Here is a 19411-nt window from a genome sequence, read left to right on the forward strand (position 1 = left end):
TCAGGATGAAGAACCGGAAATCCTAGTTAAGCGTAAAACTTAGGAAAATGTTTTCCATAAGGAACTCGACCATTCTATGAATTTCTTATATACACAAAAAAGGAAGTTTAAACCATGGGGCATACACATTCTGTAACCTGCAGAATAAGGCTATGCAGTGGTCTCATTGCATGCAAATAATTGGTACATGAGAAGCAGCGTTAGCATTCCAGCTGCATATTGAGCACTGTACTGACAGCATGATGATATCGGAGCTGTGAACCACACATGCAATATATGTTGTTGGAGGGGGGTTGGGGGGTGCTGGTGGTGGTCGAGCATGCACATCTTATTGAACACCCCCTCCCCCAAACAGGGAAAAAGAAAAGGAAAAGGAAAAACCTTGGTGTCTCCAGATGGTAACCCTGCCAACACTCAGCAAATAAATGATGCCTAGAGAAGGGGAACCATATGGCACAACCACCAGATCATTTTGGGAGCTCTGCAGATACACCACTATCCAGATCAAAGGATCACCGTGCAGGCAACTGACCAAACATCGCCATGTGATCACGATGGCAGCCGAAGAATACGAGGCAAAAGAACTGCAGAAAGTGAAGATTGGATGGCACTATCAGCCTATAATTGATGCACCAAATATTTGTTCTGGAATAAAGCATCCTTGGTTGCTTTGCCCAGGACTTACCTTCATTTAAGTCAAAAGAACTCTTACGACAGAAGATTTCTGTTGGATCTTGCCGTTGATTGGAAAGTAAAATTTGATCCAAGCATTCTCTCCTGCAAATACCAGTGCTACATTATTAGAATTACTTAGGAAAGACAAATTGATAGTTCTGGGAAAAAAAAAACATAAGTAAAAATCCAAATGAACTGCCTGCTATATAAGTTATGTAATAGGAAGAGCTACTAGTGTTCAAATCAAAACAAGGTTGGCATGTGCCAGTCAATGTCACATGTCCCAGTGAAAACTTCAACACTCCCTTCATCCAGACATTTTTGGTGCGAGGATCCTAGCCAATCAAACCTTCTATTATTTATTACTTATCAGAACAAGTTCAAGTGGGAAACCAGAATAAGGTCATCTAATTTTTAGGATTACTTTCAGTAAAAGATGGTTACTGAAGAGACACATAGTCAAATCAATGCAGCAACAAGTACTGCTTAAAGACTGTTGAAACTTGTAGAAAATGAACTCATATTATAAATATGGATAAGATATGTGCATGCTTTTATCAACAGTCAGCTAAATAAAAATTAATTGTTCACCTTGCCCATGAAGGAATGTATTTCTTTCTGCGCCTAATTTCTTCTTCTGCATCATCATCCTCAACTTCAGAGTCTTTGTATGGAGATATCTCATACAACTGCAAAACCAATAAGATCAAGATCAACAACGATCTAAGTTAGCTAGCAACTTCATACTGAATGAGTGCAGATCCTTGCCCAGATTTATCCACATTTAAAATTTAACAACAGAAAAAATTCTAGTAGTTCATCCACACTAGCAATTATTTTCATTACTAAATGTTAATTAAACTGAATTGCTCTTAGACAGCCTTGTAGCTTATAGCACTTATCCAAAAACAAATCCAGCATTGCCAAATGAAAGTCTCAACTATAAACAAATAAAATTACATGGAAGTTACAGTAAACAAAGCCAACATAATACCATTACTTCTGGTCTCAAAAAGACTACTGATAAGTAATGCAGAATCTAGATCTGCTAGGGCAATATTACCTTTTCAAGATCCTTTAATTCTTTAGAAGAATCAGGGCCTGCAAAGCTATTATTTCCATGTATACCTTCCCTCACTACCACCTCGGTGGTGCTGGGTTTCAACTCAGCATCTTTTCTGCACCCAGCAATTTCCCCTTCTTTTTCTGATTTCGATTGGTGATTTGCCTGTTCCATTGTTTCTTTCTTCCTTCGTTCTTTCTCATCCTGGGAAAGTCACCATACAAATGTTGATGTGAAGAACATATATGTCAAATGGACATTAGCATATTAATGAAGAATCAAGATAAGAGCTTACTGCAGCTTTGCGCCAAAGCTCTCTTTCGTCTTTCTCAGCACGTAATTTTTCCTCCTGTTCCCTTTGCAATTTTCGAGCTTCTTCAATGCATCTTCTCTTTCTTTCCTTTTCCCTTCTTTCTTCTTCTTCCCTCTGCCTCTTCCTTGCAGCTACTTCTGCTTCCTTTTTCTTCCTTTCCTCTTCTTTCTGCTTTTGCTTGAGCTCTTTCTCCTGTTCCAACCTTGCACGCTCAAGCCTTGCGGCTGCTTTCCGCATTTCACGCTCATTTTGTTTCTTCTCTTCAAGACGCTTCGCAGCTTCAGCAGCCTCTAATGCTTTGACTTTAATTTCTTTCTTCCCTGCAAGGCAACAACTATCGCATTAGTAAGGCATCAAATTTAAGGGAAACTTTCTTGTTTTGCTCATGCAGTCACAAACAGTGACCATGATTTTTTATCATTTTAAAAAATATAAAGATACTGAATGGCCCAAGACAAAACACAATAGTACCTTATATTACTCAGTTGCGACCTAGTAGAAAAATTCTAATCTTCGGAGTCATGATATATATAGCCTTACTCATCCTTTTCTTCCTTTATCAGTTTATAGCAACTAACTGTAACTGACTGCAAAATTTTTTAAGAAAACAAATAGTGCTGACAGCAGCTGAAACTCCAAGCTGTAGCCATCTACAACAATGGCTACTTCAGGAGGAAAAATAGTTTTAAAAATGTAAATGTAATAATTCTGTAATAAGGAATATGGCATCTATTGTTTTTGAAGTAATTTTAGGTTTTGAGCTCGGCTTTCATTTCTTTTTGTTAGAACAAGTAATGAAATTTACATTTCATAAAAATACTGAAAATGAAAAAAAAAGAAGAAGAAACATAATCAGAACAACTTCAGTTGGGTTTTCCCAAATTTCTTCCTGTAAATGTTTAATGAATCTCTAAATAATCCAACATAACTTATCAAAATAGATTCAGGTTTATATAAGCTGTGGCATAATGGATTATTTACCCTAAAGACACTACTTTATATAGTCTTTTAGTTATTAAAATTTCAGCGGAAAAAATCAACAAAATCACCTTTTGCAGTTGCTGCTTGCTGCTTTTGTTGGACAAGTGGAATAAAAGAAGATATATTGGACACGATATTGCTGGGCTTGTATCCTTTTTCTAGTTGTGGCCGGCTTTTGTTTCTATCCCCTGCTTTTCTAGAAATTTCTGGTTTACTGGACCTGCTATTGATAGATTCAGCTGCTTTCTGAACTCGATTTCCATTAACCAGAAGGCTATGATTCTCCTTGTCAACTATTTTAGGCTTTCTGGCACAAGCATTTCCCACAATCATACAGACACTGTTTCGAGTCCCAGAGTAAGACTCTGCGTTCACAGATTGTAGATTGACTCTTTCAGCAAACTTCTCGGAAACAGAAGCCAAAGTTGGTGCATTCTGATATACTGCAGTGATATCTAGAAGTGCTTTTCTGTCAGTTGACACCTTGATCTCTCTTGAGCCAACTCTCTCTTTGGACATGTCTAGTTCATCTGGATTTTCATTTTCTTTAGTGGTGCTGGTATTTTCATCAATACGAAAACATACTAGTTCTGGGTTCGAACCCACCGTCTCTGAGCTGGCATAACTTCTCCCTGAAACCTTTCTCTGGCAGGACTTTTCAACTGGAGGGGTCAAAGGAGGCTTACCAGCAAGCCATCCAAATCTTGCACTTGTAGAAGGCATACTGTGAGAATGAGATTTTCCATTGAAAGAACCATCATATTCTAATTCCAAGTTGCCAAAAAGACCATAAATCTTCTCATCGTCACTTTCCTTAAATTGTTTCATATCAACATCATTAAAATGGAGTGGATTGCTTGACTCTATGTGCTCCAGAGTCCCGGCAGGTAAAGATCGATAAACATCAGGAAGTCTATTAATTTTATACTTGGTAGAAGGACGAGATCTTGGGGTAACCAAATTCCTAGAGCTGCACAACTGCTCAAGCACAGAATCCTGTTCTCCTGCAAGACTTTGAAGATCAGAATTGTAGAAGACACTGTCCTCTATAGTAGAAGGAACACCAATGCTAAATCCCTCAAACTCTGGCATGGTCTCATCGCAATCAGCCATGTCATATGCATAAAGACTTCTTTCTGTATCATTCATATTGGTCTCTTCAGTAGGTTCCACATGATAACCAGGACTCTTCGTTATTTTATGACTTAATGTGCTCCTGCTATGCATTAAATCATGATTATCTTCTGAAATACAATGTTCTTTTAGTTTAAAGTCAGACAATTCAGACACACCCACTTTGTTTGCTAAACAAGTTCCAGATATTTCATCCATCAAATCATGAAAAGATACTCCTTGTCTATGTTCAATTTGTAATGGAGCCATCATAATTCCTTCCTCAGCTTTTAAGCAAGAACCATCCTGCCAAGCAAGACTGAAATATGAGTGGCTATAACAAGACAGACATGAACCTAATTATTACATACATGTTTATACACACACATACACACAGACCCACAAAAAAAGCATACACTCAATAAACTTAAGATATCTAAAAAATGATTTCAGCAATTAAAAAGCAGATTGCTTCGTTATGCTACTTGATGAACTCTGCCATGCAACACAAAGCAATATAACAGAAAGAGACCGCACAAATATTTATCCTGTTAGATGAGAAAGCTTTTGTGTTCTTATAAATGGAGTGTATAATATTTTTGAAGAAGCAACTTGAACAATCAAAAATCATATTGTAGTCATTAAATATAAACAGTATATCCCTGCTTTCTTTAAACAGCAGGGGCTTAGTTTGTGAAATTTAAGGTAGATTAAATAACCCCCAACCACTTCGATAAACAGTGAATCCCCATACACAGCACACAAAAACATACACAAACATGCAAAAACATATGTGCAAACAGGTAATGCGCACACATGCATGCGCGCGCGCGCGCACACACACACACTCATGCATGCATACATGCATCGACACAGATGACAACAACATGCATATGCAGACAGGCAAGCACTTGTACAAACACATGCATACATGCTTGCTAGCGTACACACCAACTACTGCAGTATAATTCTAATTGTGTTCTGCAATATGAACATAATGTAAGGAAGTTACACAAGATTTCTATACCTCTCTCACACAGAGCTTCTTGCTAATTTGTAGAACTTCAAGAGGACTCTCGAGGGCTGCATTTGCTATCTCACTTTTCAAATCACTTGGTAATGGAGAAGACTGTAACTCCATACCATCTCCTAAAGCATTTTCTGAACTCATCTTGCTTCTGCAGACACTGCCCTTATGAACATGCAGGGGAGGTTTAAACCTCATCCTAGGAGAAGTAGCCAGGATATTATTTAATTGTCCTTCCAATTTTCTCCCTTTAGGCCATGAACTTTCACACGCACGGGCAACAATTTTCCTTGATTGTTTCGAACTGCTTGCAGCATTGGTTCCAATTAATCTAAAAGAATCAAGCTTTTTTTTCTGGCTACTCGAGCTCCTTAAGGAGTAATGAGCTTCTGGTGCTGCAATGTGAGCTTCAATATTATTTGGTGTTTGTACGTGCTGAATGACAGTCTTCTCTGCAACATTCTTTGCACCTGCATAAATATCACCTTTGATGGTTTCCAGCTGCATGGAATTTTTTTCAGGACAAGGTACACTGATAGCATTTGCTCTACAAGAAGCAAAATTCTTATCAAGACTGCTTGAGTTTCTATGAGCTTCAGCCGTATTTGGCATCTTCCTGACAGCGAGCTTCTCCTTGATATTTCTGATATCAGCATTAACCACAGCTTCCTGAGGTGAAAAGAACTCACCAATTTTATTGGAAGAAACTAAAACAGAATCATTTGATCTACAAGAACCCATAATCTTATCACATATAGTTGAACATCTTGACGGATGCTGGCATTCTACCTCCACATCATGATTTTCAGCAGCACCAGATATTGATGCGGGCGTTGCAAAACTTCTATTCCCAAGTTGCACTGCACTGGTGTCAGCTTTTTCAGCTTCTATGCACATGCCATCTGCTTCAGAGAACAATAACTCTGGACCATCACTGAGAAGGGGGTCTGTCGGTTTAATTGAGCTGCCATTTGTTTCTTTGATGAGCATTCTCTCACAATTCTCATCTGTTGGGCACTGAACAGGCTTTCCAATTGAATGATTCTCACTAACATTGCTCCTAGGCATCGCTTCCAAAGCTGACATGGCCGATATATGTGAAGGTATATCATCACAGTATATAAATTGAGGATTACATTTGGGCTTCACCGTTACAAGTAACTCAGAAATCTCTTCACAAACTTCACCTGAGACCCTTTTACTTTCATCTGTTCTCACATCTTCCAAGGCAGATAAGACAACCTCTTCCTGAATCTGCACATTTGCTGGAGAAACATGAGCTGTTTTCAAAGATCTGTGGGACGATTCTTCTTTCACTGACTGCACAGCGTCCAATTTTATATCATTCTCAAAATTGCCGCCCTTGGTTTCTTTCCCCAAGGAAGCAATAGAATTCCTATCCAAATTAATCTGCTTCATAGTATCAAGTAGATGATCCTTTGATTCAGCTGAGGAATTGGTCTCAGACAGCCTGCTGGCTACCATGATTGTTCGCACATCAATGAGAGGTACACTAAATCGCTCTTCCAAATTATGCTTCCCCAGATCTCCTGATGAATTTTCAGAGCTACAATCATGTTGAACCCTTGGTTGACCTGAAAATTTTGTATTACAGTTTGATATAGAGTCACTCATAGAGGATGGAAGTGTCAGTTCATTATTAGAGATCCAATGTGTTGGTTTCACGGGCAACCGAGCAGGTGTCTGAGAATGCTTATTGCATGAACTAGGGAGGGAGTGACACTCTGAGTCATCTACTTCAACCAATTTAAGACTCTTGTTTGCACATCCCTCTGAAACTCTGCCAGCTGCCTCTGTTCTTTGCAAAACTTCTCCAGTGTGCAGGACATCATCTTGAGGCTCCCTGCATGCTAAAGAACAATGTGCTTTCATAAAATCTCTGGAAAATTGATCCTCTTTTAGTGATTGCATGGCCTCCATCTTTGAAAGGGTAACCTCAGAGTATTCTTGATTTTCTTTTTCAAAAGCAGTAACAGGATTGTCATTTGAACCACAAACTTCAATGCCATCGAAAAGAAGTTTCTTTGGTTCAACCAGAAAATGCGTCTGAGACAGATCTGGAGCTGCAGTGCATGCCATCCTCAACCCAGAGTTAACAGGAGAAGATGCATCTGAGGCAAGCCCCTTCACTGCAGCTTGTCTAACACATCTCTGTGGAGCCACAGCGTCATCAACATTATTTCCTTCAAGAGTGTCTATGTTTCCATACGTAGCTGGCCAGAAACCCATTTGATCTTCCGATGCTTTCTGTGTTCCAAATTCCACAGGTATTAAAGGTTTAGCTGGTTTCGATAACTTGTGAAGAGAATCAGGTTTCTGAGATGCTCTTCTTGATCTAGTGGCTCGACCACCATCTACATTGTCAAAAGCCAACAAGTTCATAACTGATGTTTCCTTAATACTATCAGGCTTCAAGGAGGCAACCCTAGACCGAGTCATTCTACCAGTATATTGATCCATAGTACTTTCATCTCCAAAACTTGTAATTTTTGCTTTCTTGCTGAGATGATTCTCTAGGTCCCTTTGCCTCGATCTGGAATGCTGTATCCTTGCAAGTGGGTCAAATTCAGCGTTAGCCTCAACATCTTTCAAGCCTATCATATCAGAATCTCGTTCAATGTTTTCAAGGAAATTATCAGGAACCACTTCATCAATTGGCTCTGTGAAGAAATTTTGATTTGAAACACACATTTCATTGAAGAGGCTACTGGGCTGGGACACATTCGCACCCTTCAGAGTTGGAAGGGTGTAAAGATTGTTGTTGTTTGTTGAAGGAGTGGTAGTCCGTGGGAGTGGGAATAAGATTCCTGAAGTTAGTTGTTCTCTGCTTAACTCAGTATCAAGAAAATAATTCGCCAAATAAAGGAAATATATAACAGAGAATAGATAATATTGCATATAAAGAACTGAAGCTGAGTAATGAAAACTATGAGAATGTTTCAATAATTGACACAATTACTTTGAGGAAGATATCAACACAATATAACTCCAAATAAAGAGTATGTACTTAAACCACCTCCCGCCTGCCCTCCTCGCGACATGCATTGAAGACATAAAACCAAGAAAATGGAAGACAGACCAAGAAGAAGATTAGACATTGTAATGAGAATTTAATATCAAGGATAAGTAAATTGTTAGGCATTTTATAAAATATCCTCATAATAGTTGCACCAAATATAAATATGAAGCCTTCATCTGATTCAAAAACAACCATTTAGATTTCTAATAAATAACCTCTATCTATCATGAAAAGGACAAAGAAGAGCCCGATACCATCTAATAAGTGCAGAGAGAGTTCTAAGTACTATGAGTTGGTCCACAACTAAGGAGTTCTATATATGTTTCTACATGCCATCTATCAGCATTAGGAGTACATGTTAGTACAATAAAATGGAAAAAAATTAAAGATTCCAACAAAATGAATGATAGAGCCACGGACACGACCAGAGAAAGAAAACATAAGATTTAAAACCTATGCTCAAAGGGCATGAAGTAATATGCCTACAAAATTCTAAAAAAGAGAGGAGGATTACATGGGCCTGAACATAGAAGAACCACTGAGAAAACCTGACATTAAGGTCCTGAAGCAATGCCATCAACAAAAAATGAGGGTCCTGAACCACTGTTCAAGACAAAGCCATTAAAGAGAAAAACATGGTTCACCACAATGACAACAAACTGACAATAGAAAAAGCAGGTGCCTCATGATATTACAACTAATCAAAATGAGACAATGGAAAAAGAATTTAAAATTTGGCGAGCAAAAACAAATCAATGTTTATTAGGTTTTCAAAATAAATAAACTACTTTATTACAGTGTTATAAAATAGGAATGATGTACTGTGAGGTAATTCATGTCTTTATAAAACTGAAAATGGGTATGGCAAGAAAATTAGAGGCCATAACTCATAATGGATATGTAATAAACTTGATATTCATATCCAACATTAGACACTGCACAAACAAACACATGCATATGTGCACAAGTTGCAAGCAGAGGGCCATTGCAAGGTTTTGTCATCACATCTCACACTAGCATGACACTTTTTCATCAAGACACCTTTTTCAGGCCATTCAAGTTCTTACCCCAGCATGCAAGTTAATACAATCTGGGGACAGTTAAGGCACAAATCTGGTCAGTTGGGCCTCACATTTACATGGGTCGCCATGAACAGAAAAAGATATACTTTAGTTCCAGATCTCAGCTCAAACAGTGAAACAGAGTGGATAAATACAAACCTGGTTGCCTTGCACCTGGATGAAAGCCTAGTCTAAGAGATGCATTGAAGTCACATTTCTCTCCCGCTCTATTTTTGAAGTTCACTGAGAGACCTTTGCTGGTTCACTCAAGGCAGCAGGCCACCAATAGCTACAAACTCGACAACCCCACAGAATGGAGTTGCCACTCTATTGCATTTTCCTAAAACCTTGATGCTAGGTAAAGGACAAGTCAAAAGAAGGCTCATTTTGTGGTAAACAGGTCGGTGCTACAGCACAGCAGAACTTTTAAGAGGCATTCCTATATTATTCTTAAAAAAGTACAGAACTATGAATCTACAGCCCCGTAATGTTTTGAAGAGCAATGTATGTAACTGTTAATGGAACTAAGAGAGGTGTACAAGGTTTTCCAAATTCAGTACTGGAAAAAAAATCAAGTGGTGCTGAACACTTAAAGATAATTGTGACTTCCAGTAACCAAGAGGCCAACTTGCCCTATAAACCCGAGAAATGTACGGGAAAAAAAGATTGAAAGAAAGCACTCCTGTAAAGTTTGCCGTCTAAACAAAAAATTTTTAAAAAAGAGAGAGAAACATTCCTGAATTGAGCATCTAACCTTAACCTACAAAAAGGAACTCGGAAAAAGGATTGTTCCCTACAATAATCATCGTTACATGCTTATTAATCAGAACTCCAAATATCGCTTCTAATAGCGCAAATAAATAACAGCAACAATTCACGGCTAATTGTGGCCAATAATTCAAGAATCCGAGGTCCAAGACAAATCATACCGAAAAAAAAAACAAAAATGTCATAGCTCCAAATAATCAGGAAAACACAAGAACGAAGAGTATCCCGGAGCTTTAATTTTTTGTTTGGTACATCCAGAGATCTAAATTCACCGCAGCGTTTTAAACCTATGAAAACCCTACGACCAATTCAAGAAACCTGTAATCTTCGAAGAGTCAAAAAATCAAAAAACAGAAAGCTCCAATCTGTTTGATTCCCAACAAAACCCTAAATCCTAAACTCTCAATTCAGTAATTTCACCAAGGTAATAAGAAATCCCACAGAAATATAGAAACTTATCCACAATAGCAACCCCAGAGCGGGGGAGAAAGCGAGTACCATTGGAATCAGGGCAACCAGGGGCGGCCGGTTTCATTGTCCACAGCCACGGCGGAGGGTGACCACCATCGGCGAGGACGTTGTAGGCCAGGGACTGGCCGTAGGAATCGATCTGTTGCCTGAGCTGGCCCTCGATCCAGTTCTTCCGCTCGAAGATCTGCATGAAGAGGTGCTCCATTGTCGACATTCCGCCCTAATCCGGATCGATCGACAGCGAGGGAGGTGGATCTGGAACCCTCGCGAGACGAAACCCTAAGGAAGTCAATCTAGGGTTTTCTCTTCGCTCTCCAGAGAGAGGGAGGGAGCGAGAGAGAGACAAGGGGACCGCCCACCCCAAGGGGGAAAGCATTTGAAAGTCCTGAAACCGTTGAGGCCGAGACTACGGTACGGTATACCGTCAGACGTCATCACAGGGGTTCTGCTACTCCGTAAAAGGGGTATCGTGTAACAAGATTAGACCGGGACAAGAACCGGTCCGACAGGACGGTTCAGATAAACCGGAAGGAGTCGCATTTTGAGGGGCAAGTGGTGCCCTACACGTTTGCTAATTTCTATGGCTTGTAAGGTCAAATTGGGACAGGTTTTGCGCAGTGTAATTATATGGGACGATAATTGAAATTGATCAAATATTTTGGTAATTTGACATATTGGATGCTACCTACGTTAAGGGCATGTTTGAATGATCCAACATGTTGGGTTTGAATTTCACCATGGGTTTGTAGATTGGATTGCATATTTAAACATAGCTCATATTAACCAAACACGTCCTAACTCAAATTCCATGGGAAAATAAAAACCTCCATAAACTCTTGTTTCTTCCTGCAAACCAGCAGACCTACGATATGGGATTTAAACTAGGACTTGGACAAACCTTTAAAAAATGAGGGCTAGGCTATCTAACAAGCCCAATGCCTGCAGAAATATCTAGCAAGTCCTTAAATTGATGAGTTGAGGGGTAATTCAATAAAATTTTACGTGTGTATATATATATATATATATGTGTGTGTGTGTATTTGTATCAATAGAAATGATGTACCTATTAATATATACACTTTTATGTTCATACTTTGAATGTTGACATATAAATATATCATCTAGTGGATTAAAATACAGAATATCAAAATAGGAAACCACAAAAGATCATTGTCATTGTGTCCTATTAGATAAAAATAATTAACATTGTTTAAAATTATAGTCTTAGATATGGATACTTATTGAATCTACAGCTTTGCCTTTACAAGCTTGTGCACACTTAAAAGGTTTTTCTTTTGTGCCCACTTGTTCAAAATATGTTGATAGTTATCTAGTTTTAGATCCAAATCTAAACCAGATCCAAGAAAAAAAAATCAAACTCATTTACATTCCTAAAGAAAGAAGAATATAGTAAAGTTATTTAAGTTGGAAATCATGTTGGAAGCCATAGGGGGTCTGATAGAAAGGTCAATTTGGGTTTTGTTAAATCCTTATCTAATCTTGCTGGTAATTTATAAAGATTTGGGATCAAACTAAATCTAACCTGAAGGTCCCAAGGCTTTTTATTTAAAGAAAAAGCCCGAAAGGTCCAGTACAAACTTTGTGCATGTTTCAAATGGTTAATTTAGTTGGGGTCACATTAGTGTTAAAACCCATGGAAGAATGCCACTAGCTAAAGATAAAGAAGGAACGAAAACAAGAGGAATATGAATTCTATCAAAGTTAGTTGTTTAAAAGAAAAATCATGGAAAGTCTTGACATTGAAAACCTGCACCACTCTTTTGTCTCTTTGAATGCAAAGTAAAATTCTCTTTTTATAGATAAAACAAATTGAATAAAGTTGTCATCCATTCTAGCAACATTGAGAAAAAGAATAACTGGAGCTAGCACGAGTTCTAAAATTTGAACTGTACCAATTGATGGAACAGGGTATGTTGAGATTTGGCCAAGCTTTTGGCATCATTGGATCTAGAATAATGTGGTTCTTTTTGACTCGAATGAACTAGATGGAATATAGGATTGCTTCTTTTAGACCAGAAAATATGAAGAGAAATGGCATTGTATAGGTGAGAGAATTTGTCAAGTAATAATTGAGGAAAACTGAGGATCCAAAACTGAAGTATGTACTGGGTCTCAAGACTTTTTTTTTTTCTTTTTTACTTTTAAAGTAGAAAGCAAGTACTTCTAGAAAAAAATAATTGTTAGAAGAAGCTAGAAAACTAATTTCTGGCTTTTTTTGTAAGACTTCTTCCAATCTTCCAAAAATGGTAAATCTACTGACAAAAAATAGTTAAATAAATATAATTATCAAACATCAAATATATAAAAAGGTACATAACAATTAATTAATAATTCCAATATATCTAGTTTTTGATAATTGTTTCTCATAAACAACACCAAGTACACCCTCAGAAAATTCAATTGAAAGGGTGATGGTGATTGTTTCTAGTTATTTTCCATATTAAAATGCGTTGTGGCATTATCTTTCATTTCACAATTTTCTAGGGGGAAGATAGCTTTTAAGGATGCCACTTTTTGTTATAAGAAAATTTGTTTTCATGGGCTGTCATGGCCAATATATTTTTTTTTTGAGGGAAATCCTAACCAATATATTATGGATGTTTAGCTTATTCATTTGTCACAACAACTTAATCCTTATGAAGCAGATGTATCCACATAAAAAGTGATCAAATGACTCCAATTTTAAAAAAAATTTGGAGCATAAGTGTCATCAAAATTTTGTTTGAAATGAATAATTAAGTGTGAGATTTGAAAGTGGAGTGTTACTGCATTTTGGTGACATTTTTTTATAGTGCACCGGCATACAAGCATGCAAACACATATATAAGTATGAATGCACTAATGCATAATTAGTAATGCATATTGGACAGAGACTCGAGAGTTATAGATTATGCCGTAATAATACAATACTTTATGATGTAGCTTATATAACTAATTCAATACGAGAAAATCAGCCTATCATAAGTGTGCTTGTTTTGATTTATGCAGCCTATTATATATAGCATCTATATGCACAACACCCCAAAAAATCAAAGAGGCGAGGAATCTAGAACTAGTAATGCCTGACTAACTATAATTTGTTTATTTCGGATTGCCACCTTAATCCATCAGGCCGTAAGTGTTGACCCACATCAATAAAAAGCTAGATATATAAAGATTTTGAGAGCTGCAAATATAAGAACAACAAAAAAAAATATCCAAAATTTGGACTTAGAGTAGTCCACCATGGAGTTTAGTTTGGAATCACTTTCTTTGAATGGATGTTTTAGCTTCTTTTTACCTTTGGCTCTAATGTAGATCCACATTACGCAAAGAAAGGGATCGTGGATTTAGGGAGGAAAGAGTCAATTGAAATTCAATTTAAGAGAAAAATGATAAAGAGATAGAAGAGTGATCGGTTATTTCAATTTTGAAAATAAACCACGCAATAGCACGTATCCTGTAGGACAGTGATTACGGATGTCGGTCCACAGAAATTGGAGACAAGTTATTTTTTCTAATTAAATAATTACTTCAAAAAGGATTAGCTAGAGTAAATGATAAAAACATAAGAATTAATATGGGTGTAGTAGTATGAATTATCTATGGAGAGAGGTGTTTAGGGCTAGAATCCACCGATGGATTCGTAAGTGTGATGCTTTCAATGACTTAGATGCGTGTATGATCTGATTGCTCTTAACTACAAATTAGGGCAATCATACAAAAAGCTGAAATCTAACCCACAGTATGAGTCATCTAAGCCTGGCACAAACCATCTTTTCTAAGGATAGGCATGGTCTGTCCTATTTAGCATGATTCATCTGATGATTAATTTCTCAAAGATAAATCCGATAGTTGCATAGCAATCTCTTCCAAACCACAGGTATTGGATTCAATTTCGATAAACTAGATTAATTCATGCAAAAGACTTTCTACAAGATAAACATCTTACATAAATTAAACAAGACATTTTAAGATCATAATTTCATTGAGTATGCAACTGTCTTACAATGCTAAAAATCAAAGAAATGCAACACAAATACTCATCCATGGCTTCATCAAACCCCTAAACCAGGATTCAGCCACTCATGATGCTCGGCGACTTTGATCGGCTTGCTGAGATGCTCCACGCCATCCGCATCATTTTCTTTCACTAATTGATCCGCTCCCAGCCTCCCTTCATTCTCTTTTTTTTAATTTCTTTTCTCCCGAACAGAGCCTCCTCTGTTCTTCAAAACCGAGCTCTCCCCCCCCCCTTTCTCCTCCTTGCTGCCACCGAACGCCCTCTTTTTATAGCCGTCCGGCGAACGCGGAGAGAAGGAAGAGCGGATCACGGCAGCTGATTTTGGGGCGTGGTGCCGGGAGGCAGATGAAGGGCCGGATCACAGGCTGGGGATTCCAGAATGGAGTTGACACGTGATGCTTACGGACGCAAAAGATCTCAAATTCGGAAGGGGGCTGGGATCATGCTTGCAGTCGGACGGAAGGAGTTGGATGGCCGTGGGATCGGATCATCCGGGATGCTGGCTGAAGGAGAAACGGGCGCGTTGGGAGGAGCCGAAGGAGAAGGTGGCCGGATCCGTGGCGTGATATGCTGGGAGCCTGTCTTGGACGATCGGAACGGCAGCGCGGAGGCGGGGATGCAGGTGGAGAAAGAGGCGGAGGAATGGGAGGCTGGCTGCACGCACGGTGATCGCGGAGGGGCTGGTCGCCGGCTGCACCGCGTGGAGGATCTGCATCGCTGGCGGGATCGACGGGAGGAACTGGCTGCACGCATGGTGATCACGTGGTTGGGAAGCTGGGAAGGATAGATAGCGGGAGGAATAAACAGCGGGATAGCGGGAGGAAGAAGATAAACAGTGGGTTTTTTTTTATTATTTATTTATTTATTTTTTATTGATTTATATATATATATTTTTAAAACACTGTTCATATGAACAGTGTTTTCACGGGACACTGTTCATATGAACAGTGAATCCAGTAATTCTTCCCGAAATTATTTTTATTTATTTTATTATTTTATTTTATTATATATATATATATATTTTAAATTATAAATTTTATATGAAGGCACGCAAGGCATTGGTTGGGAATTGGCTTTGGGTTTGAGGTGGGTCATGATCGTTGATTTGCTTGAACTTGTTCTTGAGCCCAATGTCATTTTATTCTTACTAAACCGCTTCAGATTGAACTCAACCAGATCAGACCGTGACTTAATAAAAGGGTTAATCAAATATTTTTCCATACAATTATAACTTTCAATCTAACCAGGACCAAAGCCCATTGAATTATACCCTTAGCTTGATTGCAACTCCATCAGGTTAATAATTCAGGTCAACACAATCTCCTCCTTATATGTTTTCTTGTAGTTTTCATGAAAGATCGCAACCGGAAGAGAGACAAGTTCAGAGTCGGTTTTAAGAAAAGAATTATTTACTTCTTACCATAATTTAAATTTATTTCATTGTTTATTCAATTTCATGGTAAAATATGTATTTATCAGTTTAAGAACATTGATAAGTGCTATGAAAAGATAACTAAATTATAAATTATTCAGCACTTATCACACCCTCAAACCTATGTTTTGCTAGTCCTCGAGCAAAATAAAACTAGAAAAGAAGAATTTTAACTCACTTTCGCAGGCATCGCGATTGCATTTACCATATGCAACAAGGCTTTAAACCCCTAGGTTACCCTAGTGGACGAGTTATAGTCTCGTGAGGGTTTCCAGTGAAGATACCCACAAACTTCAATATCATTTATTGTTATGATTAATTTGTTGTTGTTGTTGTTTTTTTTTTTTTTTTTTAATTCGATTGATGAAACTTCAAATTCCAAGTGCATACTAGCTAAAAAAAAAAAAACTTTTTTTTAATTAAAATCTAATTTGAGATATATAAATGATAAGAATTTCAAAGCACACACGGTTTTATTTACTAAGTCAGCCCAAATTCTAGATTAGTATGCAATCTAAGTTAAAGTCATTAAGTTTCCGTTTAGGGAGTTGTAAGACTTATTTATTCTGGAGTGCTCGGTGAAATCTGGACCGTACCCAAGCTAAGAGTTCGGATCTCCAAAATATTGCTAATACCAGTAGTTTCCAAGGATTGGTCGAAGGAACCTACTCACTGATTCAAAATCATCTTATCTGCAGGATTTCGAGAGTTGTGGATGTTTACTTTAGTACCTCACGGGCTTTATCTGTAATATTCCAGTTTACTCGAATTTTTACAACGACGGCTTTCACACTATTGTCTTTTCGGTCAATACAGCATTTTTTTCCTTTTTTTTTCTTTTCTTTTTTTAAAAGAAAGATATATAAATTGTGCACTCTTACTCTTTTGGTGATTTCTCCGTGTAACGAGCAATCAGTCGACAACTCTCACACCAGTTGGCATAAGGTGTCGGGCATCAAGACTCCCCTACGGACTTATGCTCGGAGTCCTCATCACAAGCCCACTTGACCTTTGACAATAGGTAGCCCTTTTCGATGTTCTTGACTAAATCCATTTTTATTGATGTTTTTTTTTTTTTTTGATTAGATAAGTATGATTCATCAGGGTCCAAGGTTGCTACCATACTCTCAACATAATGTCGAGCCTAGACCTTAGAAGAGTCGGCCAGTGTGTAGTGAAATTCCAAAGTATTAATTAGCTTACAACTCCCTAAGAGAGACTTAATAAAAATAACTTAAATTTGTATTACTTCCCACTAGTCATTGGGCTTTTTAGATTTTATATACCTTGTGTGTTTATCATTCTCGCATAAATGTATATAAATTAGGATTTTTTTTAACAAAAACTTTTTTTTTAATAACTTTTTTTATTATTTTATAAAAAATGAAAATAAACACATTTTTTTTAAAAATAGTTTTATTTTTTATTTTTTTTCTTTTTTAAAAAAATGATTTTATTATTATTATTATTATTATTTTTTATTTTTTTATTTTTATTTTTATTTTTTATTTTTTATTTTTTTATTTTTATTTTTATTTTTTATTTTGGATGAAAATCAAGATGAATACCCCCAAACCTAAACCTAACATTGTCCTCAATGTTAAGAAATAGTCTAAGAGAATTGGGTTGCCTCCCAACAAGCGCTAAGTTTATTGTCTTCAGCCAGACATAGTGAGATAGTTTTTGCATCTCCTTCTATGAGGTCATCTATTTTGTCTATCATAAAACATTCAATTTTCCTTGCGGGTTGGTCGGCCGCATTGAACACATTTAATTTTACCTTCATATTCGCAAATGATATGTTCATTACCCCTGTTCTACAATTGATGCACGCATTGGCTGTTGCTAAAAAGGGCCGCCCAAGGATCACAGGGATTTGTTTATTAGGATTGGGCTCATATTCCATATCAAGGACAATGAAATCTACTAGAAAATAGAATTTGTCTACCTTGACAAGAACATCTTCAATTATCCCACGTGGTGTTTTTACAGATCGATCAGCCAATTGAAGGGATACCGAGGTTGGTTTTAACTCACCTAAACCAAGTTTCTCATAAACTGAATAAGGTAAAAGGTTGACACTTGCCCCTAGATCTAAGAGTGCTCGATCAATGAAATTATTTCCTAAGACACAGGAGATCGTGGGAGCACCAGGATCTTTGAATTTTGGAGGGGTGTTGTGTTGGAGAATAGAACTCACTTGCTCAGTTAGGAAGACCTTTTTAGGCACATGTGTCCTAGATTTTCGCTTTTGTGTACAAAGGTCTTTGAGAAATTTGGCATAGGAGGGAACTTGTCTGATGGCATCAAGGAGTGGGAGGTTGATTTTAACTTGTTTGAAGACCTCTATCATCTCTTCTAATGAAGTTCCCTTTTTGCCAAATGGAGAGGGTGAAGTAAGAGCTTCAGAAAATGGGGCCTTTGGGATGTGAGTTTTGGCAGAAGATGGACTAGCTGAAGAAGAAGAAGAAGGTTTTAGATTTTCATTTGACACTTTTCTATCCTCTTCTTCACCTTCCTTATTGTTGTCCTCCCCAATCTTATTGTCTATTATACGTCCACTCCTTAGGGTAGTCAAAGCATTGGCTTGTTCATGATGAATTGCATTTAATTGATTTTCTTGAGCCATGTATTGTCCCCTAGGATTACTTAGTGGTTGGCTTGGAAGCTTTCCTTCCTCTCGCTTGTTCAGTGCATTAGCTAGTTGACCTATTTGGAATTCTAGCTTGGCGATTGATTGCGTATGAGAGTGCACTAATTGTGTAATGGTTTCCAAACCTTGAAGGGCGTTCAACACTTTCTCCTCAAAGGCTGTGTTTCTTTGGGGTGGAGGAGAAGTGTGTTGAAATTGAGTCGAGGGACGGTAGGGATGAATATTTTGTTGGGTTTGAAAATTCTGAGGATTTTGAAAATTTTGGGAATAGGGTTGGGCTGTGTTCGAAGCTTGCTGCTTCCAAGAAAAGTTTGGATGATTTCGCCATCCCGGGTTATATGTATTGGAAAATGGGTCATTACCCGGTCTAGGCAGTGTTTGAGCAGCATTGATGTGTTCTTGCACGAGTTCGGAGAATTGGGGCGCTGAAGGGCACTCATGAATAGGGTGGGATGGGCTAGAACAAATAGTACACACTTGTGCTTGGGAAGAGTTCATGTAATGCCCACCTATCATCAGTTGGTCAATCTTATGGGACAATGCATCTACCTTGCTAGACAGGTCCATAGAATGACTTATTTCACAAATGGTCCCTTTTCTTTGAGAACTCGGGGGTGCTTGACGAGAACATGAAGCATGGTGGAGGGAGTTTTCATTTAGATTTTCAAATAATTTCCATGCTTCATGCTCATTTTGAAGCATGAATGTCCCCCCACATGCGGCATCAATCATCTGACGGTTTCGTTCAGTCAATCCGTCATAGAAGCATTGCACTAGCTGCCACTTAGGT

General features: G+C 37.8%; 1 protein-coding gene across 1 annotated transcript; it reads right to left on the reverse strand.

Annotated features, from left to right (window-relative positions):
- On the reverse strand, positions 1–10859 carry LOC103718439. Its single transcript, XM_008807265.4, has 8 exons — positions 10540–10859; positions 5173–8000; positions 3101–4451; positions 2034–2371; positions 1739–1942; positions 1267–1364; positions 686–777; positions 1–584 (listed from the first exon to the last, which is right to left on the reverse strand). The coding sequence occupies exons 1-8, from the start codon at positions 10724–10726 to the stop codon at positions 550–552; spliced, it is 5133 nt and encodes a 1710-aa protein (XP_008805487.3). The 5' UTR covers positions 10727–10859; the 3' UTR covers positions 1–549.
- Positions 10860–19411: the final 8552 nt, after the last annotated feature.

The sequence above is a fragment of the Phoenix dactylifera genome, unplaced genomic scaffold (assembly GCF_009389715.1).
Source record: "Phoenix dactylifera cultivar Barhee BC4 unplaced genomic scaffold, palm_55x_up_171113_PBpolish2nd_filt_p 000320F, whole genome shotgun sequence".
NCBI lineage: Eukaryota > Viridiplantae > Streptophyta > Magnoliopsida > Arecales > Arecaceae > Phoenix > Phoenix dactylifera.

Excerpts from the sequence above, each read along its gene's own strand:
- LOC103718439 (XM_008807265.4), bottom strand. The coding sequence starts at position 10,726 with ATGTCGACAATGGAGCACCTCTTCATGCAGATCTTCGAGCGGAAGAAC. Across the intron at positions 8,001-10,539 it reads TGGTTGCCCTGATTCCAATG|GAATCTTATTCCCACTCCCA; the intron begins GTACTCGCTTTC and ends AACTAACTTCAG. Across the intron at positions 585-685 it reads TTCTTTTGACTTAAATGAAG|TTCTTTTGCCTCGTATTCTT; the intron begins GTAAGTCCTGGG and ends CACTTTCTGCAG.